At 44.4% G+C, this 27167-nt stretch overlaps 1 protein-coding gene across 3 annotated transcripts in view; it reads left to right on the top strand.

Moving 5' to 3' along the window:
• Nucleotides 1–27167, top strand: part of LOC146813789 (cap-specific mRNA (nucleoside-2'-O-)-methyltransferase 1-like) — a 944292-nt gene that overhangs the window by 749444 nt on the left and 167681 nt on the right. For all 3 annotated transcript variants that reach the window (XM_085610252.1, XM_085610251.1, XM_085610253.1), the window contains one exon: nucleotides 14205–14252. In XM_085610252.1, coding sequence (XP_085466378.1) covers nucleotides 14205–14252 — 48 coding nt within the window. The remainder of the gene's footprint in view (nucleotides 1–14204; nucleotides 14253–27167) is intronic.

The raw sequence follows: 27167 nt of genomic DNA, 5'->3' as shown, positions 1-27167 counted from the left end.
ATTTGGTGGGCTTGACAAAGTAGAAGTGTTCAGAGAGGATCTGTGAGGGTCTAGAGTGCTTTCCACAAGAAAAGCAAAGACACTCCACAGATAAATATTGTGTCAGGCATTTTTAATAAGTATAGTTGCCTCAACACATGACACAATGTAACCTTGCAACACATGGTAGATGTACTTTTATCATCCATTTCCATTTTGTGGTAGTTTCAGCTTCTCTGATGCTCCTTATGGTTCTGGAATCCATGTGCTCTGTTTCATGTCCATTCTCATTTGTCTTAGGGGTCGTATATCTAGCATGTTGTCCCATATGTAGCTGGGGCAAACCACCTTGCTGACACGGTATGTACCACTGGCTCAACCAGCAACCTTATTTTCTGTCACTTGTCTCAAAGTAAAGAGTTGCATCTGTTCTCTTCTAAGATCTATTGGTTGTTGCTTTATCTACTGCGTCAGATGGATGTTTATTTTGTCTGATTTTCCACTTCATTAATATACTCCAAGTGCCAAGCTGAATCAGGAAACGTTTTTTCACAAAATTAGCTCTTCAGTGGTGTAAAGTGGTGCCACAAAGCTCTGATGTGACCCCGCCTTTCCAGGATGTGATTAAATTGGGACATATAAAACACCAACTGTTGGCATCATCCCTCCTGTTTTGCCTCCTCAGCACCGCATGGTAGTTGCTCTTCGTGTTTCTTTGATGAAAAACAGCTTTGACTGTGACCAGGTCAGATGTTTCCTCGAAAGGTGCCGGGTTTTAAAAAACCTCTACAGATGCATAAGGGGGATGTCTCTATCGGACCACATGACATCAACATGTGGTGTCTCGGATCTGAACACACCCCTGCAGCTTGAAACTGCTGTTCCTCAATGCACCTGACGGTCATCACAGAGCTGGAGGCCAAGTTATTTTCGGCCAATGTCCACAGGGACATGCCAGAGGGATTCTTCTCCCCTTCAGTTAGCCCCCTTCCATGGAACAATCACTCAAAATATCTCCCACAGTAAATACCATAGGAAGGAGAAATCATCATCATCATCTTCCTTAACGAAACGGTCATCCTCCTTGGACCATTCAGCTCATAATCACCATCAGAGCTGATCTAAAAGAAAGTTCATCTGGATTTTCCAACGCCATTGTCCAGTCTAACTTAGCTCAGGGCCTTCCAGCAGTTCATGCTTCACATTTCCAGGGGTTGTTGCTTTGCCGTGGAGATAGCAAGTATACTTATGGCGTTCTTTGAGAACAACTGGCTTCTTGGAGAAGTGACACCATTCAAAGTATATAAAACTGGTATTGTTAAAGGGACGATATCTTTACCATTTGGAAGGGTCTCCTTAGAAGCTCCATGGTGGTCTGAACACTTGTTCACCATATCTTTAATTCATCTCTGGATCTAACAAGATGAAGGCTAATTATCAGTCAGCCTGTATACAAAACCCACAGACAGAAACACCCTGCTGCACTTTACAGGTGCTCACTCCTGATCTCTGAAAGAAAACTTGCCGAATGGTCAATTTCTGCAAATTTACAGGAATTATACGAACAAAAATGATTGCTTCAACAATACCGGCACTTTGACAAAAACATTGCTTGCAAGGGGGTACCCTAAAAAAGTTGGTCCATAACTCCCTAAAAAGAGCATGGTACACTCCACGGGAGTTACTACTAGCTAAGGAAGAAAAGGACAAGACAATTCCATTCACTTGTCGTGACATTTAGCCCCAGTGCAAACCAAATTAAAAATATGATATTAAAGTACTCTATAATTTGAATATACCAAGACCACTTTTTGCTTATGAGAACGGCAAAAATGTACAACAGTACTTGTTAACAGCAGCTCAAACCTTAAAGAAATTGTCTGTGGACCTTTTGGCCTTACTGCCACTTCCTCTTTTACTTGGCCATTATAAATGCAGCATATGTAGTCTGTACATATTTTTATACAAAAACCATTGGCCACGAGTTCAGTTCTTGAGTGTGCAAGACCATTTGCTGACTGAGTGGGTACAACAAATGCTTTACACTGTACTCTGATACTGCCTTACTGCTCGACCAAGCTACCACTTTAGAGAGTAAGGTTATATCTAACTTTAACCTCTGCCAAACCTCTGGGGGCTGTGGACTCTGTACACACTGTACCTATTTGGGAACAGTATATACAGAGCCACTTTCCTACAACAGAATATTATTCAGATTCTGTTAGACAACACCACCTCTGTCTCTTATATTAACTGATGCGGTGGTGTGGGGTTGGGATCCTTTGTTGGAAGGGCTTACTGCTGTGCAGTTAGGCACAGCGATGGGCCATTTTCCCAGTACCGATCCACCTTGTGCGGTCCCACAGCGTGATAGCAGATGCCCTAAGTGCTCTCTCCCTGTGCTCTCTCCCTGAATACCACGAGTGGTAACTTTATTGTGAAGTGTTAAGGGTGATATTTTTCAAATAGGAATACCATGCTTGGACCTCTTTGGCACTATCCAGAACAAGAAGGGTTCTTCATTTTCTGTCATAAACTTTCCTCTCACTGTCTCCCTTGGGGATGCCTTTGTGTTCAGCTGTTCTCGAGTGTGCTTTACACATTTCCTCTGATCCTATGCTTGCAAAAGAAATTCTCCACAAGGTGCTAGAGGATCAATCATAACTTGTGCCATTTGCCCCAGATTGAACTAGGAGAATTTGGCCTGTTCTCCTTTCTGCTCAGAGCATCACTGCTTTTGCAGCAGGATCGTCATGTCTTCCACTGCAAACGTATGTGTTACTGTTGCACATATGAAATTTGAGCCATGCCATTTGGAGTCCTGCTTTCTACCAAAGGTTGTTGACGTCATCTTAGCCACCAGTATACCTGCCACAAAATCCATTTATGTGGGTTCCTGGAATACATTTGTTGAGTGGTGCAAGTTAGAAGGTCTGACCTCATTTAGTTCCACCTTAATGATGATCCATGATTTGCATTATCCGTGCCCTGACAGTTTAACAGTGGCTACTGTAAATGGTTATTTGGCTGCATTGTCCACTTTCATGCGTCCCCCAGCCAGAACTCCTTGTTAAAGTTGCTATTGGCTGCTGTTTTCTTAGTTTCCTCCAATTTGTTTATTGTTCAACAGATAAATTTGAGTCATGTGCTGACATTTGCCATTCAAGCTGATGCACGGGTGCCCGGTTCAACTTATAACTCTGAAACTTATTTGCCTGTGGCTATAGCTTTGTCCCGTAAGGTTGATGAACTACCGTCCTTTTATGTCTGGCATCCCTCCCCTGTATGTATTCTCCCTGGATTCAATGGTACTTTTCACTTATTCTTCATTCCTATAGAAAGTGGTGTCTGCATTTCATATTGGCTAATTTATTTCTCTTCTGGTTTTCTTCCCTGCTCTGCAACCGGCCAGGTAGGAGAGACTGCATAGATTGTATGCCAGCCATGTGGTATCTTTCTATGTCAACTGCTCACACAAGGCCAGAGTAGATGATGAGCAAAGAAGGGCAAGGCGGGAGCACTAAGAGCACACTTTCACCTTTTGTTCCGCTCTGCATAAAGGTCTGCCATACCTTTGCCAAGGAAGACGCTCTGGCTGACATTAGTGCCCACTCTGAGGACTATGGCTGCTTCCTCCGCTCTCACCAGAGGCCTTTGGGTGGCTCTCGTCTACCAGGTGGCAATTTGGTCATCATGCATACATTTGCAGAACACTGTCTTACATCTCTCCTATACAGTAACCAATCTTGTACCAGGGCTGAGCTCCATGGCTTCTGTGGTTACTCGGCACTACTCGTTTCAACCTTGCCATAGGTGAGAAGCTTATTCTCTTGACTCTTTCAAGAACTCCACAAACCAAGTGCAGGTGGATGTGGTTTAAGACACAGAAGAGTGCAATCATCCACATCATTGGGACACTAAGGCCTGTTTTAATCCCTTACTCAATTCACTGCCTTCTGTAGAGTGTAATGATACCTTCTAGAGATATGAGTTCTCCATTTGAGTCTATACACAAAGCAGAAAAAAATATGTAATATGGAACAGAATGTTCTAGGCATATGACCTGCAGATTACACACTTTTGCATAGATCGCCATCTGGTGTTGGGCCCTGATGTTTGCAGTTTGTTTTTCCTCTGGGAATGTCTTTGGAAGTCACGAGGTCGGTGACTCCTCCTTTGGATCGTATTGCGCATGGGCTTCGGCTCCATCCTCAGATTGTTTTTTTCCGCCATCGGGCTCGGATGTGATCTTCGCGCTCCGGTTCCGAACAGCTTCCAGTTCGGCGATTGACGCGCAATCCTCACCCCAATCGCTGCATTGTTTCGATACACGATCTTCAATCAACGCACTTCCTCATCGACACAGACCTTCGGTTCCAGTCGTCGACGGCGGCCTTCGGGCCTAACCAGGCTCCGGTCCCGGCTCATGGAAAGAACTCCATTTAAAAAGTGCCCTCGATGTGGGTCCAAATTTCCCCACACCGATCCTCATGAGGTATGCAACCTTTGCCTCTTCCCAGAACACGAGGCTCGAGACTGTCCGGCCTGTAAGTCTTTCCGATCCAAAAAGAATATTCGGGACCGAAGAGCCAGAAGGAACATGGCACACTCCTCGACGTCCATTCCAGTCGACATCTTCGGAGACGACATCGACGATCCGGAACATCATCGCATCGAAGAGGACCTCGTCAGCGCTTCCGAGGCCCACGAGTCAGATGTGGAGGACATCACCCCGGCGCAGAGGGTCGTGAGTACCAATCTACCCCCTCCCACACCCGCGCCGACACCCAAAAAGGCTTCGGTCACGCCTTCGCCTCCGGGCCTAGGCAAGACCAGAGACACTGCTTCACACACCCCACCTTCGGGCTCGGTGAAGAAGCCAAGTAAGCCTTCCGGCAGCTCGGGATCGAGCCAGCCTGCCAGCGGTACCGATAAACACACTTCGGCACCGAAAAAGAAGACGGCCTCCACCTCAACACCGAGCTCCGCACCGAAGCCCTCGGGGTCGAAACTCAGCCCTTCGGCACCGACGCCATCTTCGGTGCCGAACAAACCACACAAGGCCACCTACACTTCCAAGCCGAAGCCCATCTCGGTGCCAACCAAGAGACCGGAGGGTCCCAAGCCGGGTTCTAAACATCAAACCGGCATGGAAAAACCTAAAAAATCATCGGCCCCGACGCCTTCGTCACCGACAGACCAAATTACCTCACCAGAGCTATTTACACCGGATCCCATGCAAAAACCTCTCACCAAGGATCCAAAAACTGGACATTTGACACTCTCTACTAAAAAGAGACATTTGGAGAAGCCTCCTCCGCCTCCACCTCCAAAGAGGAAGGACTCTGCTACCTCTCCGTTCAGAATACCTTCCCCATCTCCTCCACCTCCTCCTCCTTCCCCACCTCCACCCCCACCTCATCGCTCTCCTACTCAGTCTCCAGACGATGATGATCATGGAGACCCATATTATAATACAGGGGATGTGCCACAAGACCACACCCCTCCAGGATATCCAGATCCATAGGACGATTACCATATACCAGATATCCCCAACGTCTCACAAGACGATATTTACCCTTCTAGACCATCTCCACCAGAAGATTTATTAGGGTTTAACCATCTTCTGCAAAGAGCAGCACATTATCATGGGGTGGACATGCATAATGACCCTGTGGAGGAAGATTTCCTCCTAGACACATTCGATACTACACAGAGGTCCACCTCCATACTGCCCATGCTCAAAGGGGTGGTAAAACCTGCGGCAGAAGTTTTTAAAGACCCAGTTAGAGCTAGGGTCCTTAACCCACGTATCGAAAAGAAGTACAAACCTGCTCCCTCAGATCCCTCTTACATCAGAGGACCAGCGCCACTAGATTCCTTAGTGGTTTCTATGGCACATAAAAGGGCAAACTCACAAGCGTCAGGTGATGCACCACCACCTGACAAGGAGTGAAAACCGTTAGATGCATCTGGCAAACGCACAGCATCCCAGGCCGCCAACATATGGCGTATAGCAAACACTCAGGCACTGCTGGCCAGATATGACAGGGCTCATTATGACGAATTAGAAAGCATAATGCACCATCTCCCTGAAAAATGTAAAAGTAGAGCCAACGAGTTAATTCAAGAGGGTAAAACAATCACAAACACCTCTATACGTTGTGTCCTAGATGCAGCAGACACATTCTCCAGCGCCATTAACACCAGCATCCTTCTCTGTCGTCATACTTGGTTAAGGGTATCTGGGTTTAAAGCAGAAGTACAAGCCTCCATCCTAAATATCCCTTTGACCAGGAACATCTATTCGGGCCAAAGGTGGATGAGGCCTTAGAAAAGATGAAAAAGGACACGGATACCGCAAAATCTATGGGGGCCTTACAGTCTCACCCACCCAGACGCTCCTTTCGCCGCTCCTCCTTTCGGAGTGCATCCAGAGGCTACTTCTCAGACACAGCGTCCACATCGTACAAATCCCCTACTCAGACCACCTTTACAAAAGGTTACCAAAGAGGCGGCTACAGGGGTAACAACAACAAGGGCAGAGGCAAAACAAACAACGCCCGTTCTGCCACACCTACTGCCCAATGACTTTCCCCCGCTCCCTCCACACCATTCCACTCCGGTCAGGGGCAGACTCCAAAATGTCCTTCATGTCTGGGAGACCATCACCTCAGACAAATTGGTGACCCAAATAATTCGGTCAGGCTACTGCCTGGAACTAACATCTACCCCCCCCCAAACATTCCACCCAGGCAACGCCCAATGTCACAAGAACATTCAACATTACTAAAGCAGGAGGTAATCTCCCTCCTACAAAAACAGGCAATAGAACACGTTCCTGTCAATCAACAAAATATAAGGGTTTACTCCCTATATTTTCTAATACCAAAAAGAGACGAGACTCTACGACCGATTCTAGATATCCGGCCCCTAAACGCATACATACACTCAGACCATTTTCACATGGTAATGCTTCAGCAGGTACTTCCGCTCCTCTCCCAGAACGACTTTCTCACCACACTTGACTTGAAAGACGCATACTTCCACATTCCAGTACACCATGCTCACAGAAAGTACCTCAGATTTGTAGTGGACGGACACCACTACCAATTCAAAGTGCTCCTGTTCGGAGTCACAACAGCACCACGGGTATTCACCAAGTGCCCAGCGGTGGTGGCGGCACACCTGAGAAGACAGCACATTCACGTCTTCCCATACTTGGACGATTGGCTCATAAAAGCCACTTCATACAATCAATGTGTACACCACACCGCCACCACAATCCAACTACTTCACCAACTAGGCTTCACGGTGAACCACCAAAAGTCCCAGCTAACACCATCCCACATAAAACAATACCTCGGTGCCACCATAGACACCTCAAAAGCAATAGCCTACCCCAATCCGGCCAGGATTGCAAACATTCAGGCTTTGCAACAAAAATTCATACCTCAACACTCCCTTCAAGCACGAGTGTTCATGCAACTAATAGGGATGATGGCCTCTTGCATGTTTATAGTGCCCCACGCAAGACTCCAGATGCGTCCACTCCAAGAGTGCTTAGCACACCAATGGAACCAGGCCCAGGGGCAACTGACAGATCTGGTGTTGGTAGACGGTCGCACCCATTGCTCTCTGCAGTGGTGGAACACCACAAACCATTCCAAAGGTCGACCGTTCCTGGACCCGGTTCCCCAAATAATACTAACAACGGACGCATCACTCTCCGGCTGGGGAGCTCATCTATTACACCTCACAGCGCAGGGCACATGGACGCCGCAACAAAAGTTACTCCATATCAACCATCTGGAGTTACTAGCAATCTTTCTAGCCCTGAAATCTTTTCAAACACAGATTTCAGGCAAGGCAGTCCTCATTCGCACAGACAACATGACGGCCATGTCAATCAATCAATATAAGCTTTATATTGATACAAAAAATATCTTAAAAGCTATACAATCCCAAATAAACAATTACAGTACTCCTAAGTACATGTACAGTAAAACAATTGGTTAAAAAAGACATTTAAAAACAGAATCATTAGAAGAATTTAAAATTTGTATATACATTGTACCTGTAAAAGGAAAAGCGCTTGTGCTAAAAAGCAAGCGCCACTTGAGCGCTTAAATTATTTAGGAATTAATGCTCAAGTTTCTCGCTCTAATACTCCATGCCCATCTAAGAAATTCGGCTGTTGCACAGGCATGGAAGTCCCTTGAGTCAGATCTTAAGATGCGTAATGCTACTTGGTGACTGCGGGTACCTAACTCCCTGCAAAGTGGTTTTAGCCAACGCCCCCTTGGTACTTTATAGGCTGGGCGAACGAACATAAAGTGTGGGATTGACTCTATAGCAGCCTCACAGCTTGGGCAGGAGGGGAGAGTTTGGTGCGCAGTGAATTCTCGCAAGGGGAGGATACCTACCCTGAACTTAAAATACAAAGCTCTGTCATATGGTTTTTGTATTCGGTCCAGGTAGGGTTCAAAGTGCATTATGTACTTGTGCTGTATAAATTCCTCTGTTAACCTTCCAACTCTAGGGTTGAGGAGGTAATTCATAGTAACCCACCGCCAGTACGCCTTCTTAATTTCTGCCTTTGGTGGGGAGGTTCTATTGATCCAAGCCTCTTTGAGGCCGAGATCATATAGAAGCTTTTTCACACCTTTTAACCAGTCAATCTTGTGCCACCCATCCATGTCCATTACCTCTCTAAGCCCTGCAGCATAATTGGCTAATTCAGGTGTCTGCCACAAGCGGGCCCACAGCAAGAGAGGATGTAATCTTGCTATGTCTCCAAGCGAGTGGCAGCCAAGATCATATAAAAGGGGCTTGGTGGGTGTCCTCTGGGGGAGCATCAATAGATCCTTCAGGAATTTGTTTTCTGATCTGCAGATTTGGTCTGTATTGGATAGACCCAACAGTTCGGCTCCATAAAGTGCCGAACTTACAGCTCTAGCCTTATAGATTGTTAGTGCGGGGGCAATTGGTTTATTTAGTGAAGAACGATGTTCTTTAAGAATTGCCCCCACCACCCTTTTATGGCTCAAGAGCTTTTTCTGCACATGCGATCTCCAAAGCATGGAATCAGAAATACGAATTCCCAAATAATCGAATGTAGCGACCCTCTCTAGCGGTACACTGTTGAGTAAAGGAGGGTTCCTAAGTGTTTTAGGTGGATTTAAAATTAGGAACTTTGTTTTCTGGGTATTGATGGACAGCCCTCTGGTGTTACAAAACTGGTCAAAGCTATTTAGAAGAGTCTGCAGGCCCTTTGGGGTTTTTGAAATAAGGAGGGTATCGTCCGCGAACAGGAGAGTAGGGATTTTTTCCCCCGCCAGGGTTGGGGCATCAGATGGTATTTGCTGTAGGTGCTCAACCACCCCATTAACATACAAAGAGAATAGGGTGGGAGGTAGCACACAGCCCTGGCGGACTCCCCTGTTCACCGGTATCCGTGCTGTTATTTGCCCTTGTGAACCCCATCTTATTTGGGCATAATTGTCCTCATGCAGACGAATTAGCATATTAAGGATGTACCTAGGCACCCCCTGCTCTGACAGGACTTGCCACAGGCGCTCACGAGGGACCAGGTCAAAGGCAGTCTTTAAATCAATAAATGCAAGGTAAAGACTGCCTTTGCCTAGCTTGACCACCTTCCAATATAGGAGTAATAGCCTGAACGTCTGTTCAATGGTTCCTGTACCTGCTCTAAAGCCAGCTTGATAGTCGGAAAGGATCCTATTTTCGTCAGCCCAAGCAAGGATCCTCTCTAGCAATACCCGACCAACTACTTTCTGGGTTGAATCGATCAAGCTTATCGGGCGATAGTTGGCAGGGTCATCCCTACCCCCCTTTTTGAAAATAGGCACAACTTCTGCTCCCTTCCAGGAGTCTGGGATGGAACAATCGCGGTCAATAACATTAATTAAAAGTGCAATAAGTTTTGCCCATTTCGCCGAATCTGCTCGGAAGAGGTCCCCTGGCAGACCATCAGGTCCTGCTGCATTGGCCGGGACTATTCGCTGGATAGCAGCTTCAACCTCCAGATCGGAAAAAGGTTCTGTGTTTGGTTCCTGGCCCGGAGCCCAAGGATCGATAGTTGGGCCATCTAAGGTGATTTCCTGTGGACCAGAGAATAGGTTCAGAAAATGGTCATACCATCTCTTGCTCGAGATGTTATTCATTATTAGCCCACTGTCGAGGCGAACCTTTTTCCTGACCAGATTCCAGAAAAGGCTAGCATCCTTCCCTGTGCTAGCTGCTTCTAATGCTTGCCAGTGCTGTTCCTCCCACTCTCTCTTTGCTTTGAGGACTGTCAGGTTGTAGTCCTTTCTAGCAGTCTGGATCCTGACAGGGGACTTGCCTTCAACGGCCATGATTAGGGCAGATTTTTTCCGTCTGCAAGTCCTCTTGTACCAAGGGTTGGTGGTGTTCCTACTCAAGGTACATGGTTTGCTACCCGTAGTTGCACAAAATAAGGATCCCAGAGTATTGACCAAACTCTCATAGATTGAAAATACCTTCTGAGTACCATCTAAATCTATATTGATCTCTTGTAGGTCACTCAGAGCCTCTGTCAGGGTCTTCCTTATAGCAGATAATTTCCCCTCATCCCTTGCTACCTTTTGCCATTTGAGGCGCCTTCCGCAATTCGAGAGGGTAACCTCCCTTGATGTCATATGGGCCTCTCTACTCGTATTTTCTGGGTTGGGGAGCCATAAGGGATTTAGCGACAAGGGCAGCAAATTATGGTCGCAGTCGGTAGTAGGTATAACCTCCATGTCTTTTAGATGTCTCCAGAGATTTTGATTTAGCAAGATATAATCAATACGTGAGGAGAAGCCCACCCTGTTATATGTATGTTCTCCTAAGGGGTCGGAGGGTGATCTTCCATTAGTAGCCCTAAGACCATACTCTAATGATATAGAATTTAGCTGGATGGCTGGCCATGTATTATATTCAAAAACAAGGCGGCACACACTCTCCACAGCTCTCTCAATTAGCACAGAGCATATGGAGATGGGCAATTCCCCACAAAATCTTTCTCCTAGCTCAACATGTCCCAGTAGTCCAAAACACCGTAGCAGATCTGCTCAGTAGACAGACACAACAGATCCACGAGTGGGAACTTCACCCACAGGTTCTTCATCCGTTCTTTCAAATGTGGGTGCATCCACAGATAGACCTCTTCGCCACCCACGAAAACACAAAATGCCCAATCTTCGCCGCCAGATACCCACACCCATTGTCCAAAGGAAATGCAATATGGATGAACTGGTAAGGCAAATTTGCGTACGCTTTTCCGCCTCTCCCACTCATTCCATTAGTGGTGCGAAAGCTACAACAGCACTCCCTCACACTGATCCTAGTAGCTCCAACGTGGGCCAGACAACCGTTGTACACCACGCTGCTGGAACTCTCGGTAGTACCACACCAAAAGCTACACCTCTCACCATGCCTCCTAACCCAGAACCATGGAGAGATCAGGCACCCGGACCCAGCTCAGCTCAACCTTGCGATCTGGCTCCTGAAATCATAGAATTCGGGTACCTAAACCTTCCCCCTGACTGTATGAACGTCATCAGAGAAGCTAGACACCCAACCACTAGAGCCTGCTACGCTGCCAAGTGGAAAAGATTTGTTGTTTATTGCCATAACAACACAATCAATCCTCTAGACGTGTCTATACAACACGTCATATGCTACTTACTCCACCTACAAAGGTGTAATCTAGCCTATACATCCATTCGGCTACACCTCGCAGCAATTGCAGCTTACTTACAAAACAGGCAGCACCTATCACTTTTCAGAGTACCTGCCATTAAAGCCTTCATGGAAGGCCTCAAAAGAATAATTCCCCCCAGAGTACCACCCTCACCTGTGTGGAACTTAAATATCGTTCTCGCAAGGCTGATGGGGCCTCCCTTCGAACCGTTGCATAAATGCGAACTGCAATTCCTCACATGGAAAACAGCTTTCCTTGTAGCCATCACTTCCCTTAGAAGGGTCAGTGAAATACAAGCACTTACCATACAAGAACCTTTTCTTCAAATGCACCAGAACAAGTTTGTTCTCCGTACCGACCCAAAATTCCTATCTAAAGTCATTTCCCCTTTTCACCTAAACCAATCTGTAGAATTACCAGTATTTTTCTCGCAACCTCAGACTGTTGTAGAAAGGGCTCTGCACACCCTAGATGTCAAACGAGCCTAACTTTACTATATCCAGAGAACACTACCTTTCCGAAAGACCAAACAACTGTTTGTCTCTTTCTCTCCACCACACAAGGGCAACCCCATCTCAAAATCAGAGATACCTAGGTGGATTGTAAAATGCATTCAAATTTGCTACCACAAAGCAAAACGACCACTATCCGTTCCCCCTAAAGCCCATTCTACACGAAAGATAGGGGCTTCCATGGCATTCTTGGGGAACATTCCATTAGATGATATCTGCAAAGCGGCTACATGGTCAACACCGCACACTTTCACCAAACACTATTGTGTAGATGTGCAAACCAAGCAACAAGCTAGTGTGGGCCAGGCTGTACTCAAAACATTATTTCAAACCACTGCAACAGATACCGGTGGTCGCCGCTAAGGTTGGGAACTGTGTTAATAAGTTGATTTACTCCATAAAAATTGAATAAAGATAATCCTTTATTGGCAGCATTATAAAATCATCTTCTTCGTTTCATCTCCCATGCTGTAAAGCCTTAACTGCCTATCTCTTTCACTGAAGCTCCACACAGAATGTAGAACCCCATTGAAAGAACAACATATCATCATGCAGTGACTAGCAATACAGTAAGACTAATTAAAGAAATACACACAGAATTACATGTGGCCTATGTAACACACTGCTATATAATCTATGCAAAAGTGTGTAATCAGCAGCTCATATGCCTCGAACGGAATATGCTACTTACCAGTATGCATCTGTTCTTGGCATGTAGAGCTGCAGATCTACGCATGCCCACCCGCCTCCCCGCCTACCTGTATCTGTTCCAGTTTATCTTATTTAGATACACACACATGGGTTTCTTCACTATTATTACTACGCTCCATCTTTCCCTGTGGCGAAAAACAATCTGAGGATGGAGCCGAAGCCCATGCGCAATACGAACCAAAGGAGGAGTCACCAACCTCGTGACTTCCAAAGACTTTCCAAGAGGAAAAACAAACTGCAAACATCCGGGCCCAACACCAGATGGCGATCTATGCAAAAGTGTGTAGATCTGCAGCTCTACATGGCAAGAACAGATGCATACTGGTAAGTAGCATATTCCTTTTCTATTGCCCGTTGCATCTGAAAGGCATTTTAGAGAATTTTGCCCTTTCTGTCCTAAGAAACCTTTGATCAAATTCTTAAAAGTCAAGGTTTTACAAACCATTGCCCTAGAAACATTCTGAGACTACCCTTCATCTGTGATAAAGCGTCTGCTCTCGCTGAATGCTTAAAGATGGTTCCATTTCTGTCACAATTGCAGCAGGAGATTTATGAATTATAATCAGCTTATTGTCTCCTTTGGCCATTCCAACAATGGACATGCAGTTTTAAAACTAGGACTTGCTCACTGCACAGCGGCTAGCACAACTTCGACACAGCAGTGTGGATTCATCTTGATTTACAAGGTGCCTTTGATTTATGAAAACCTCATGATGTACTATTCATACAGAATCAATAGTACACTCAAGCATACAAACCCAAGCGTGCACTAAGACAACACAACTGTAATTAAGAAGTCATTAGATTCTGGTAGTTTATCATCGAACTTGAAGGTTACAGGTAAATACAAGGTGCACAACTCACATCCCATACACTACAGGTACTTGCTAGCACCAGAGAGGCACGCAGAGCCTTTTCACTCAGCACTTTCTGCAGCATTGTCGCATATTCATGCTTTCATTTTTAACATATGAACTCACTTTGACATGAATATCTTTATCCTTAAGGAAATACAAGGATGAAAAAGATTGAGTTACCAATCTGAAAATGGTGTGTTTATATATTGTTGATTGTCTATGCAAAAATCTAATGCAGCGAAAATCTATTTAAAGCAGATATCCTCGTCTCCTATCATGAGTGGTATTCTAAGCATGTAACTCTATAAAGGTGTACCCAACGTGCAGAGCTACTTTTATGGGGCAACAATGTTTCCTCTTCTTTTGAACCCAGATAGCACTACAATAAACACTTAAAGCAATTTGTTTCTTTCCTAGAGTGAAGGACGTTTATAGATTAGAAGACATGGAAAAGATCTTTTTAAGGTAAGTTGTAAGAAGTAGGTGTAAGAAATGTTTTCACTGATGCTTAATGTAGTCTTGCATTTTTATTGACAAGAGAAGAAATAAATGCTTGTGATACATTCAATAATAACGGAAGTTTCTTGTCAGACCTGCATTTTACAAAATACTCCTCATAATGTGAGGAGACCTGGATTTTGTTTTGTTGTGTGTCTAGGTGTGGGATTCTCATGAGTCACCCTAAGCCGCCTTCAAATCTCCAGGTGTACTGTTTTAGTTAGTTCCTCGTTTTCCTGCTTTTAGGTGCAAGTGGAAGCTGTCTGGTTGCAAACGACCTATTGTATGCTTACAGAAAACGTACTGGGGGCTTATGCTCACATTTTGCTTACATAGGTGAACTTTGTCACTCTCATTTGCTTGCTTCTTTTTCAATGGCTTGCCTTTCTCTTCTTGGGTTCCTATTGACTGGCTGTATCCTTTTACCCCTTTCGTTTTTGGGAACTTCTCTGTTTTCCAGCTTGCTCCCTTGTGCGCTTCTCTCCTGCAAAACTACCCCACCCCATGCACTCTGTTTTGCTCTCCCCATGTGTGCATCTCCCCTGTACCCCTGTTGCCCTCTCCCTCATGTGCTACTTTCCCATCCTTACCGACCTACCTTAATATTACCCCTGTTGATTATCCTACCCATCCACTCCCGGTTGCTCCTTCTCCCCTCTGCCCGCTCCTGCTTCATTGACCCCCACAAGGACTGTGCTTCTCCTCGTCGGGTCGGCGCTGCAATACCCGACGGGCACCCGATGTGGGACACTTTGGCGGAGATCTTTTTTCCAATAGCCGTTTGGTGCCGTGGGGGTGAGGGGCCTTGTGAGTGAAGATGTCAAAAAATATTAAGTTAGTGAATTTAAAACAGGGTTGGGAGTACCTGCAAAAACAATTTTAATAAGTGGGTCTCCTACCCTGAGTAAAAACAAAATAAAAGGCGCAAGGTTGAGATTTATGTCTCAGTTGGGGCGCTCATTCATGTGGCCCACATCGGGTGCCTGTCGGGTATTGCAGCGCCAACCCGACGAGGAGCAGCCCGATAATGAAGCATGACAACCATTTGCGTGTGTGAGGGCCCTTAATTCCAATAAAATATATTCCCATCCTTTGATTCACTCTTAGGCAAGCACTTTTTCCCTTCAACTGACTCAGTCTTTTTAACGATTAGGAACAGCATAATACTTGTTTTTTCCAACACACAGGAGCTGTCACAATGTTTTAAAAACGCTACGCACGACAAATTATTATATTAACAACAGCTATAATGAAATAAATAACAATCATAGCAACAATTAAAATAATACCAATTATAAGAATAGCAATAATAATACTATTGATTTTATTGATAGTGATAATACAGCCACCACTATACGTAAATATAAGAAAACACATTTAACACTGCAAGCGTGACGTGCGTACTTGCACACGCACTTAACTGAGATAGGAACAGATGCACGCTCACACACCTGCCTACATAATTTCGCCCGTAAGTTGTTCACGTGCCAGATAGGGAAGAGTGCAAGCCCGTTCTTCCGTTGCAGCTCTCATTGTGCGCTCAGCACAGATCTCGCCCTAACCACGTTTACTAGTTGTCAAAAAGACTGGATCCAAGCAGTCTTTGTTTTTTGGCAGGATTCCTTTTTTCAACACGGTATTTACATTTCATTGTGCTCGTGCGCCTGCAACTTTTTTTTTAATAAAAACACTTTTCGAAATAAATACGGCCGACGCCTTTTGTGCAAGAGGTTGCACAGTCCTGTGCAAGGAGGCACTCTAAAGACAGACGATTGTTGTTAAGAGGGACAACAGTCCTTTGGGTTATTTCTGCATAATTGGTCAGAAAAAGCTCAGCTTTCCAAGAAAACCGTGCAATCTATAGTCAAGGGCACATCTACTGAAAAGAAAAAAAAAAGCATTTGCAATGCAATAGGTCTCGCATTTGCGCGAGTTTAAGCTATTGGCGCTGTAAATGACAATGACTTTAATTTATGTTTTAAAAACCAAAACATAAATAAAAGGCATTGTCAATTATAATGCCAATAGCTCAAACTCGTGTAAATGCGAGACCTATTGCATTGCAAATGCTTGTTTCACTTGTTCTCATCTGTCAGTTTCTGTGTCTGCATCTCCTGCTCTGTGTGCTTTAAAACCATCTGGAGTGCATGCAGATTATGCTCCGCCATATCTCACAGTTGAAATCAGATTTCATCAAGAAACATCACAGGCTCAGTACAGGGGCTCTGATTTCATGTGTGGCATTCAAGTAATGTTCTTTCTGGAATTTACCATCTTCTGGGCATGCCATTTTTAGGATTTGAAATCAGTATTCCTTTCTTTTAGAGTGATAAAGAGGCACAAGGAATATTCCTTTGCGGAGGTCATCCTCATTGCTTATATATGTAAATGGTTTGAGTGGTACGAGTTACTCTTGGAAGGATTGATGCACAACAGTTTTCCACAGTATCGAATAACCTTTTCCTGCATGTTAAGGCTCACAAAAGGCACATAAAGCCTCCTGCAACAGAGGGCTGTTTTTACTCAAAGGCCTGTTGCAATTTTGGGTCAAGTTCCACTCCTCCTCTAGGCACCTCCTCTTTCCTGCACCAGGTTCTGAATAGACAGGAATTTTTACTCATGGTTCAGTAGCTTGGAGGTGGTGCCCTCCATTGGAAGTTGGGGTGGGGGTGGGATTCTGTGATAGCAGCTTCAACACCTCTGACTCTTCTGACTAGGAACAACTGGAACATTAGTTGAGTCAGTGTGCTTTGCTCCGCTCAGACCCACAATTGGGGTTCACCAAATGTTAATCTGCCTTCTAATGTTGGGCTCATTTCTAGATGCCTTGAGTGCGAAGAAGAAGGTCAAGGAGGTTGCTCAGACTCCTTTGGGATGGATCATTAACTGGTCATGGCATTATGGGTACTGCTTCTAAATCTAGAACCCCTGCCCCTGAATGTGTTCCCTGGGCTGTTACTATTCCGTCTGCTTCGTGTGACCTTTCTCCAGGATCCTCCGGAAGGTCATCAGAGACTGTCCTCTCCTATTATATTTTCCTGTTGCTGGATCTGAACACTAGTCCAAATGTTGATGCCAAGGAGAATGAATAATTACACTTGACCAAGCGGTACTTCTCTGTTTGCGTGCAGGCACTTGAGGCATTCCCCACCTAGACACCAGCTCACAAATGAGTTTATGTGTGTGCTTGTGGCAGCCCTGCTCTGTAACCAAGACTCTTGCTAGTCATCAAGTATCTGTGGGACTCTGGAAAAAGCAATACTATGAGAACCCGATCTCCAGGTCTCAAGACAACATAAAGTGTGGGCCCTCTCAGTGGAGAGGGGGGTGTGCCTTTCCCAGACCACTTCTGCCCCAGTTGATATTTCCCATAATTCTGGCAGCCTTTTAGTAGTGCCAGAACCAGTTCCACCATCACAGTAGCAAAGAGATTTATCCCACTGTTTCACTTGAGGAAAAATGGTGGATGATTCCCTTCTGTCCTGGCGGTCTGAATTGCTTCCCCTGAAGACGTTCAAGATCATTGTTGTGGCTTGGGTCGTGGACTCTGTCTAATAAAGTGATGTACTATGGATCTGCATGGTGATACTATTCATCTGTCCTTTAGAAACACACAAAGCACCTTCGTTTCTAGGTAACCAAGACTACCTGCTCTGCCATTTGACCTGAATGTGATCTCTTGAGTTTAAATAAACATCTTGCAAGTTTTCTGTGACACCCAACATCCACTGCCACTTTCCCCTGAACGATTGCCTGGTCTGTGCTTTGTCAAGTGAGCTAGCTAATTGAAGTCTTTCTCAGGAGTCGTTAGTTTTCTGTAACTTCAGATCTTTCCAGAATCCTCCGTCTACTTTTGAATGAAGATGTAGTTCAGGGTTGTTCTGCAGATAAATTGAAGTTGTTACGAAAAGATGAACACCATCACAGCCCTGCCTGGCAATGGAACTTTGGGAGTGGAAGCACCACAACACCAAAGGCATTTTAGTACTGATTTCCCATATTTCTGAGGTCTACAACTAGAGAACAGAAAGCCTCAATAGATGTCTCTACAACTCTTCTTCTCCCCACAAGTGAAAACTCATTTTAGAAGCCCTCAAGACCCCCTGTGAGGCTTTGGGACAAGGTGCTGTTGATAATGTGTGGCCTCCAAGATTAAATGTACTATCAAGATGCCTTCCATGTAGGCCGTGTGCTCACCGCCTTTGCTCTGATTCTTCATATTCTGACAGTCCAACTGAGAACTGATAAGATCACAGGTTCTGCTGCCTTTCTAGTGGCTCCATCTCACCTAGCCATGTCTTGTTTTTGGACATCCTGAAGCTTTTTTTAAAGGAGCACCCAGAGTAATTACTCGCGATTCCAATTCATTCAAAGGATTCCACCATTACTTTTGTGTTGTGTAAGTGATCTTGACGTTTTCCGCTTGTTGATTTTTGTCGGCTGAAAGAAATGTATTCAATGTGATTTCTAGTTCTTTTCTATTCCATTTAAATGAAACAGGAAACCACCTTTAGTTCACAAACATAAGGAAGGTGCACTCAATATAAGAGTCATTCAGATTCACAAATATTATCCGTTGTTATTTCAAATTTATTCCAAATTTAATCGGCAAACAGCCAACGCGTTTCGTCCCTTTTGCCAGGGGACTTCTTCAGGGCTGCAGGAGTAACATAAAAACATATAAACACATAGAAAAGCACAAATATAATCCGACAACCAACAAGAATACATAACAAAGTACACATATATAAATACAATTTTGATCAATAACAATTGTACACATATATACAACAGTATATGTATAAAACGACACAAAGCACACACATTACATGTAACGTGTTTTGTTAGGTATATAGTACAGATATGAAGCTAAAACGTGCTTTATCTGAATCTAAAACTGCATACACTCTTTAATTAATAAAGAGAGAGAGCTAATTTAAAAGGACATGCAAAGAAGGAAAAAGGAGAAAGGAAAAAGGAAAAGAATTATATGTAAAAATAATTGTGAAAATAAAAATAAATATAAAGTTAAATAGAAATTGAAAATATATAGAACCAACATAACCAAATAAGAAAGAGTAAATAAGCTCTAAACCAGGACATGTTACATGGGATTAAAAAGATATATGTATAAGTGGTTGTATTGCATTTTTATGTGCTTTTAATCATTTTTAAATCGTGCTCTGTGATTTCGTTGTACTTCTGTAAAAATTACTAGTTAATTACTCACCAAGCGGTTACATTACTGCATTATTGAGCCTCTTGCATTTCCTTCAGTGGAAGGCTCTTTCCTCGCTCACGCTCCCCGATACCTTCTCTTTACCGACCGCCATCTTGGGGGTAGCGCAGGGAGCAGTCTAGTGTCTGCTTCCCTGACGCTACTAAAGTGGGGCATGGGGCGAACGCGCGGCGGCGTTACTCCTGAGGCTTGAGCCGGGAGTCTATCGCTTTTGCGCTAGTTGTATCTCTGAGCATTGGAGGGGGTGCAAAGTGGTTGTATTGCATTTTTATGTGCTTTTAATCATTTTTAAATCGTGCTCTGTGATTTCGTTGTACTTCTGTAAAAATTACTAGTTAATTACTCACCAAGCGGTTACATTACTGCATTATTGAGCCTCTTGCATTTCCTTCAGTGGAAGGCTCTTTCCTCGCTCACGCTCCCCGATACCTTCTCTTCACCGACCGCCATCTTGGGGGTAGCGCAGGGAGCAGTCTAGTGTCTGCTTCCCTGACGCTACTAAAGTGGGGCATGGGGCGAACGCGCGGCGGCGTTACTCCTGAGGCTTGAGCCGGGAGTCTATCGCTTTTGCGCTAGTTGTATCTCTGAGCATTGGAGGGGGTGCAAAGTGGTTGTATTGCATTTTTATGTGCTTTTAATCATTTTTAAATCGTGCTCTGTGATTTCGTTGTACTTCTGTAAAAATTACTAGTTAATTACTCACCAAGCGGTTACATTACTGCATTATTGAGCCTCTTGCATTTCCTTCAGTGGAAGGCTCTTTCCTCGCTCACGCTCCCCGATACCTTCTCTTCACCGACCGCCATCTTGGGGGTAGCGCAGGGAGCAGTCTAGTGTCTGCTTCCCTGACGCTACTAAAGTGGGGCATGGGGCGAACGCGCAGCGGACGCGCGCAGCGGGCGCGCCGGCGGCGCGCCGAAGGCGCGCCAAAGGCAAGCCCGTCTGCGCCCGTCCGCGCCCTGACGGGACCCAGGGCCACCCCTCTTTCCTCTGGTTCTTTGACCCCTAAACTCACGTACTCACGCTCTGCTTTGTATAGCCTCCAAGTGCCTCTAGGGCCTCATTGCTCGCGTTTTTGCTGTCACGATGTCCCTCTGGTCTGCTCCGCCTGCACCCTAGCTCTCTCATCTCTCCCCTCGGAGTGGTGCATCGCCTCTGCCTCCTTTCGGAAAGCTACTCCCTCTTCAGTAACAGCACACTCCGACTCTGCTTCCGATCTTAGTTTTCTTAACCTAAATTGTAGATCCTTGCCCAAACACAAAAGGGACATATTTGATCTTCTTACATCATCTAGTCCTTCAGCTCTGTTTCTAACCGAGACCTGGCTTAATGATAGCTCCGGCCCTGATATCGCTACTGCTCTCCCCGAGGAATACACGTTTGTGGGACGCAACCGAACATCTGGGGTAGGTGGCGGCATCGCTATCATTTATAAGAGGTGTTATTCCTGTAAATGGGAAGATCTGGACATCCCCAACTGTGAAGCTGGCAGTTTTAAACTGTCACTATCCCCTAATTTCACTCTGTCTGGCGTCCTCGTGTATCGTCCACCTGGTGCGGCCGCCACCTGGGCAGCCTCCCTTCCTGAGCTTATTGCTCCCTTTCTGTTGGAAGCTACCAATTTCATGCTGTTAGGTGACCTTAATATCCATCTTAATGATACCCTATGCTCTATTAGCACACACCTGATACAGGACCTTGCGGCTATTAACTTAAGTCTGCTTAACACTGGCCCAACTCACAAAGGTGGTAATCTCCTTGATCCAATTTTCACTAATTTGGACATTGTAAACTGTTTACCCTCTAGGCCTATTATTTGGTCTGACCATTTTATTGTAGAGTTCTGTATTAAAATAGCAGGCGCCACTTGCCTTCCCAACAATACTCATCCTTCTAGAATCCGTAGGAATTGGCAAAAACTTAATTTGGATCACCTTAATAATTCCCTTCTGAAGACCCTGCCGCAACTTCTTAACATCCCCTCAGATGATGTTATGACAATTAATACCTGGCTTACGTCTGCGCTCGACCTCTGCCTCCCAGCACGCAAATGTAAGCAAAATTTTTCGCACCCCCCTGCCCCCTGGTTTAACGACCAATTAAAAATGGAAAAGTCCCGCTGCAAAAGGCTGGAGCGTATTTGGAGATCTAATTACTCTCCTGCAGATAAAGAAAATTATAAAACTGCACTCCACAAATATCACGCTCTTTGCAAATCCTCTAGGGCCGATCATGTCAATAACACTATATTGAAAGCCCAGAACCGCCCCAAAGCTCTTTTTAAGGCAGTCCAGGAACTATCAGGCATGGCCTGTGCTCCGAAAGCCCCCTGTTTGGATAGCACTCAATGCAATTCCCTGGCCGACTTTTTTATGCAGAAAATTGATAACATCTACGCGGGCTTTGGAGCCCCACGATCTGCCCCACCTTCATCCAGCCCATCTTCACAGAACTATGACCAACCTCTTCCTCTGGATGATCTGGTTCAGTCATCAATCCCCCTCCTAGATAAGTGGGACCCCATTTCTATGCCCGTTTTCCAGAATTTGTTGGCGGAGATCAAATCTGGTTCTCCCCTTGATCCCATGCCCCCACAGATCTTCTGTTCTCTAGCCTCTGCTTCACTTGATTGCATTCTGTCTCTTCTGAATGCTTCTCTTACTGAAGCTATTGTTCCTAACGTCTGGAAACATGCGATGGTCGCTCCACTTTTGAAAAAAGCTAATGCAGACCCTAATAATCCTACCAACTTCCGACCGATCTCTTTACTTCCCGGCCTCTCGAAGGTGTTAGAGAAGCACGTTAATCGTCAGCTAACTACCCATATTGAGTCGGCGAACGTTCTCCACTTCTCCCAATCTGGTTTTCGGACGGGCTTTTCCACTGAGTCCACCCTTCTGGGCGTTACGGAAACAATCAGACGTCAGGTGGATGGAGGAGAGACGGTGGCACTCATCCTTTTGGATTTGAGTGCCGCTTTTGACACCGTCTCTCATACCATCCTCCTTTCTGCCCTGAGGTCTGTTGGAATTTCTGGATCCGCACTTGCGTGGATCTCCAATTTTCTCTCTGACCGCACCTTTCAGGTTTTCTCTCCTTCCTCGGTGTCCTCGGTTCATAATATTCCGCACGGTGTCCCCCAGGGTTCTATTCTTAGTCCTCTGTTTTTCAATCTTTACATTAGACCTCTTGCTTTTCTTGCTGTACAGTCTGGACTATCTATTTTTTCTTATGCAGATGATACTCAAATCATCTTCTCTCTCTCTGCTAATCAACACTCCCCTTGTTCCTCTCTTAGTTCAGGGCTCACGAACATTGCCAATTGGATGACGACCAACAAATTAAAGCTGAATGGAGATAAAACGGAGCTGCTCCTGTTTGGGCCTGACTCCGCTCTCTGGGGCCCTCAACATTGGCCTCAGCAAATGGGTCCTTTGCCAGTTCCGGCAACCACAGCTCGCAATCTCGGGGTCCTCTTTGATAACCAGCTATCCATGAGACAACATGTGATTAAAGTCGCAGCCACCTGTACTACTATTATCAGGTGGCTGAGGAAGATCACGTGGATGCTCCCTCAAGACACCCAGAAGCTTGTGGTCCAGGCCTTAGTTACATCTCGGCTGGACTACGGTAATGTCTTACTTCTGGGTGCCTGCAAAGAGGTCTCCCGGAAACTCCAATTGGTACAAAACATGGCTGCCCGACTACTGTGTGATTTACCCAGATCTGCATCTGTTTCCTCTGCTTTGCGCAGCCTGCATTGGCTACGCATAGAATCTAGATCTAAATTTAAAGCTCTATGCTTTATGCATCGCATTAAAGCAGGTAAATCTCCTCATTACCTATCCACTTTAGTTCACCAATACTGTCCCTCGCGTACTCTCAGATCTTCCTCTCAGTGCAGATTCACGGTTCCTCGTTTTAAACGCACCAGAATTGGTGGGCGCTCTTTCTCGTATCTGGCGCCCTCACTCTGGAATTCGCTTCCTATTCCTTTGCGTTCTGAAATGTGCTATCTTAAGTTCCGCAAAGGAGTGAAAACTTGGTTGTTCTCCTTATAATTCCCTCTTTGTACCCTTGCCTGCTCCTCATTGCTATGCTCCAGCGCCGGGAAACCTACGGGTAGCTGTGCGCTTAACAAATCTATATATAATAATAATAATAATAATATATCGTCTCACCTAAAGATCAGATGAGATAAGGCTACTTTTCGCCACTTCAGCTCAATAAATAGCCAAAGCGTCCGCAAACCGCGCAAAGTTCATCATATGTGTATCCCAATCTGAAAGTCAGAGTAACAAGGGGCAAGTGGATGTATAATCTGTCTAATCTAAGGCACATTGATAAAGTATTGTTAATACAAAAATAATAATGTCAAACTGGGTATGTTCCTAAGGGTGACTTACATATTCATCAAGGGTATATAGCAGCAAGGTAAATATCGTCATTGGTAAACTCTAGATTGGAAGGAGCTTCATAATAATTGCACTCCCACTCTAAAAGCAAAAGATAAATAAAAAACGAAATGAGAACGGCGATTTAGAAGAAAACCTTCAAATCTCACAATTGCGCAGAGAAGCAGGTACATAATCATACAGACATGAAGAGCACCAACATCAATCCCTAATATATACAGCAGTGATGTGCAATATTAGTAATGCAACATATCACTAATGTCCAATGTCTTGAAGTAAAAATAGCATCAATTTAATAGACGGCAACACCAATTGTGTGTATGATGCTCAAATCTCATGTAACGTATCCCGGCATGAAAAAAATCACCGTTAATAACCAACTTCAAGTACCCAATATGAAACGCATCATGTCAAATGTCAAACCTGGAACCCAAGCGCTACAATTAAATCGCACCTGGGTAATGTAATCACTTTCTATATATCTCAGTGAATATAATCATACAATATAATTAAAAAAGTCACCAGATAAACACGTCCCAAACCGCAAAGAAAAAACAGACTGTTGTATGCTACATCCAAAACCTCTTGCTAATAATCGCATGAAAGTCAATGAAGTATACCTGACATACAGCTCTGTTGCCCATTACGCCAAACTTTAGACAGAAAGAAATACCAGGGCGCTGTATGTCAAGCGCAGTTGTAAACGAATAACAGTTTAAAACCAAGACAACTATGTGTACTCACTTGTAAATAGAAGAGGAGCAGCAGCGTGATAACTGGCCTTCAAACCCGTCCCGCAGGACGCGGCCGATTTTTAAAACCAAAACAAGTTGAACGTAAGTGACGTAGCCTACGTGGTGACGCGTCATCTAGCAAAACCGACATAGGTGCTGAACACTGAAAAGGGGCCTCCGTTCAAGGTGTAAGGGAGAGCGGTTGCCATCTTTGAATGGGCAACAAACTATAGACTCTCTATAGGCAGTAATACGAACTGAACCAACACGAACTAAATAATCTAAATATCAATCATCTAAATGTATAGCTTTACTCGTAAGGTGAGTTGTAGTAGCATGCAGATTGGTATAATAGCTGGAGGCAATACTCGGTAACGGACCAAAAAGGATCTGTAACGCCATAAACATGGCAATCATGCGTAATGACACGGAAGCCACAGAGGCATAGAGTAAACCCCATGATCAACACAGGAGAGTCAAGAAAAAGGGAACAGAGGAGAAAGAAGAAAAGGAAAAAAGAAACAGAGAGAGAGGGAGTATATTTACAAAAAGAAAAATAGGATAGATATTAAAGACATTTCACAGAAAAAGGGGGCGTGAAGGGTATTAACGCCCAAAAGAGTATAATGTACATCTTTGCTATAATATCATGCACATATTGGTCGACTATCTGGTAGAAAACACTGGGGGAAACCAAAAGGGCCCCATCATGGACACTTATTAACAGTTTGTCAACTTTCTCCTAAGTGCAAAAAAGCGAAATTTAAACCAGAATGTGATCGAAACACAAGGACTCTGAAGGATAAAATTTAAAACAAAGCATGTTTTTAAAAGGATACATCTATTTGATTTGAAAGGAAACAATTCTAATGTTTTATACAAAAAACGTGTTTTGTACAAAAACCCAAAGCTTATCCCAGGAAGTAATGAAGCTCTTTATCTGTATTGTGGCCCATCTCTGTGGCCCTCAGACGGCATATCCATTTAGCCTCCTTACGTCTAACCAGGAGCTCCTATTGCCACCTCTGTGGCCGATTGGAACATGGTCGATACCATGAAACCAAAAGGTACTGTCATTAGGATGCATTTCCCTGTAATGCGCACTCAAGGGATATTTATTATCGCCATTTAGTATAGCCCTGCGATGTTCTTGTATCCTAACTTTTAATTGGCGAACAGTACTACCCACATAGATAGTACCACAGGGACATCCTATTACATAAATAACATGTGTTGTATTGCAATTTATGAACTGTAGTACGTCAAATGTTCTCGAGGTGTTGTAAGTAAACTTACTAGTTTTATTTTTGCCATTAGGACAAACATTGCACATCCCACAAGTAAAGAAACCATTAGGTTTCTGCGGTAACCATGTTACATTGTTACCAGTCACATAACTAGGGCATAAGGAATTGCGCAATGTCTTGCCTCTTCTATAAGTCACAGAGGGTGCATTATTGATATAGTTTTTTAGTCCCGGGATCTCCTCTAAGATGCTCCAGTTTTTCTTAAGGATATTGTAAATTTTTCCACTATTGGTGTTATATTGTGTAATGAATCTTACAGCATTGTTGCGCTCCAATTCAACAGATTTCTTTTGTTTCTCTCGCAGTGTATCCTCCCTCTTAATACGTTTGCTCTTCTCAATTGCTTTGTCAAGCAGTTCACTTTTGTAACCTCTTTGTAGGAATCTTTTTTTGGACTCTATGATGTTTTGAAGGTAGGTAGTTTCCTCGCTACAATTTCTTCTTATCCTAATTAGTTCCCCGAACGGAATATTTTGAACAACAGCTCCAGGTTTGCTCCCTCTTACGCCTGCCTCTTTATGGGGTGGTTTGAGAGGGAGCATGCCTGGGGCAGATGTGCCTCCCCCTGGACGAATAATATCGTTTTCTGGGGGAGGTACATAGACGATATCATCTGTCTATGGTCAGGATCCTTGGACTCACTTATGGAATACTTTGCGTATTTGAACACTAATGATTATAATGTAAAATTCACCATGGATCATGACAGAGAAAAAATCAACTTTCTGGATATAAGCTTTTATGTCAAGGATGGTTTCATACAGAGCACTCTGTATAGGAAAGATACAGCTTGCAACAGTGTCTTGCATGCAGAAAGTGCTCATGCAAGATCTGTTGTTCAAAATATTCCGTTCGGGGAACTAATTAGGATAAGAAGAAATTGTAGCGAGGAAACTACCTACCTTCAAAACATCATAGAGTCCAAAAAAAGATTCCTACAAAGAGGTTACAAAAGTGAACTGCTTGACAAAGCAATTGAGAAGAGCAAACGTATTAAGAGGGAGGATACACTGCGAGAGAAACAAAAGAAATCTGTTGAATTGGAGCGCAACAATGCTGTAAGATTCATTACACAATATAACACCAATAGTGGAAAAATTTACAATATCCTTAAGAAAAACTGGAGCATCTTAGAGGAGATCCCGGGACTAAAAAACTATATCAATAATGCACCCTCTGTGACTTAT

This window comes from Triturus cristatus, chromosome 6 (assembly GCF_964204655.1).
Source record: "Triturus cristatus chromosome 6, aTriCri1.1, whole genome shotgun sequence".
Classification (NCBI taxonomy): domain Eukaryota; kingdom Metazoa; phylum Chordata; class Amphibia; order Caudata; family Salamandridae; genus Triturus; species Triturus cristatus.
This window is presented reverse-complemented; position numbering and strand designations above follow the sequence as displayed.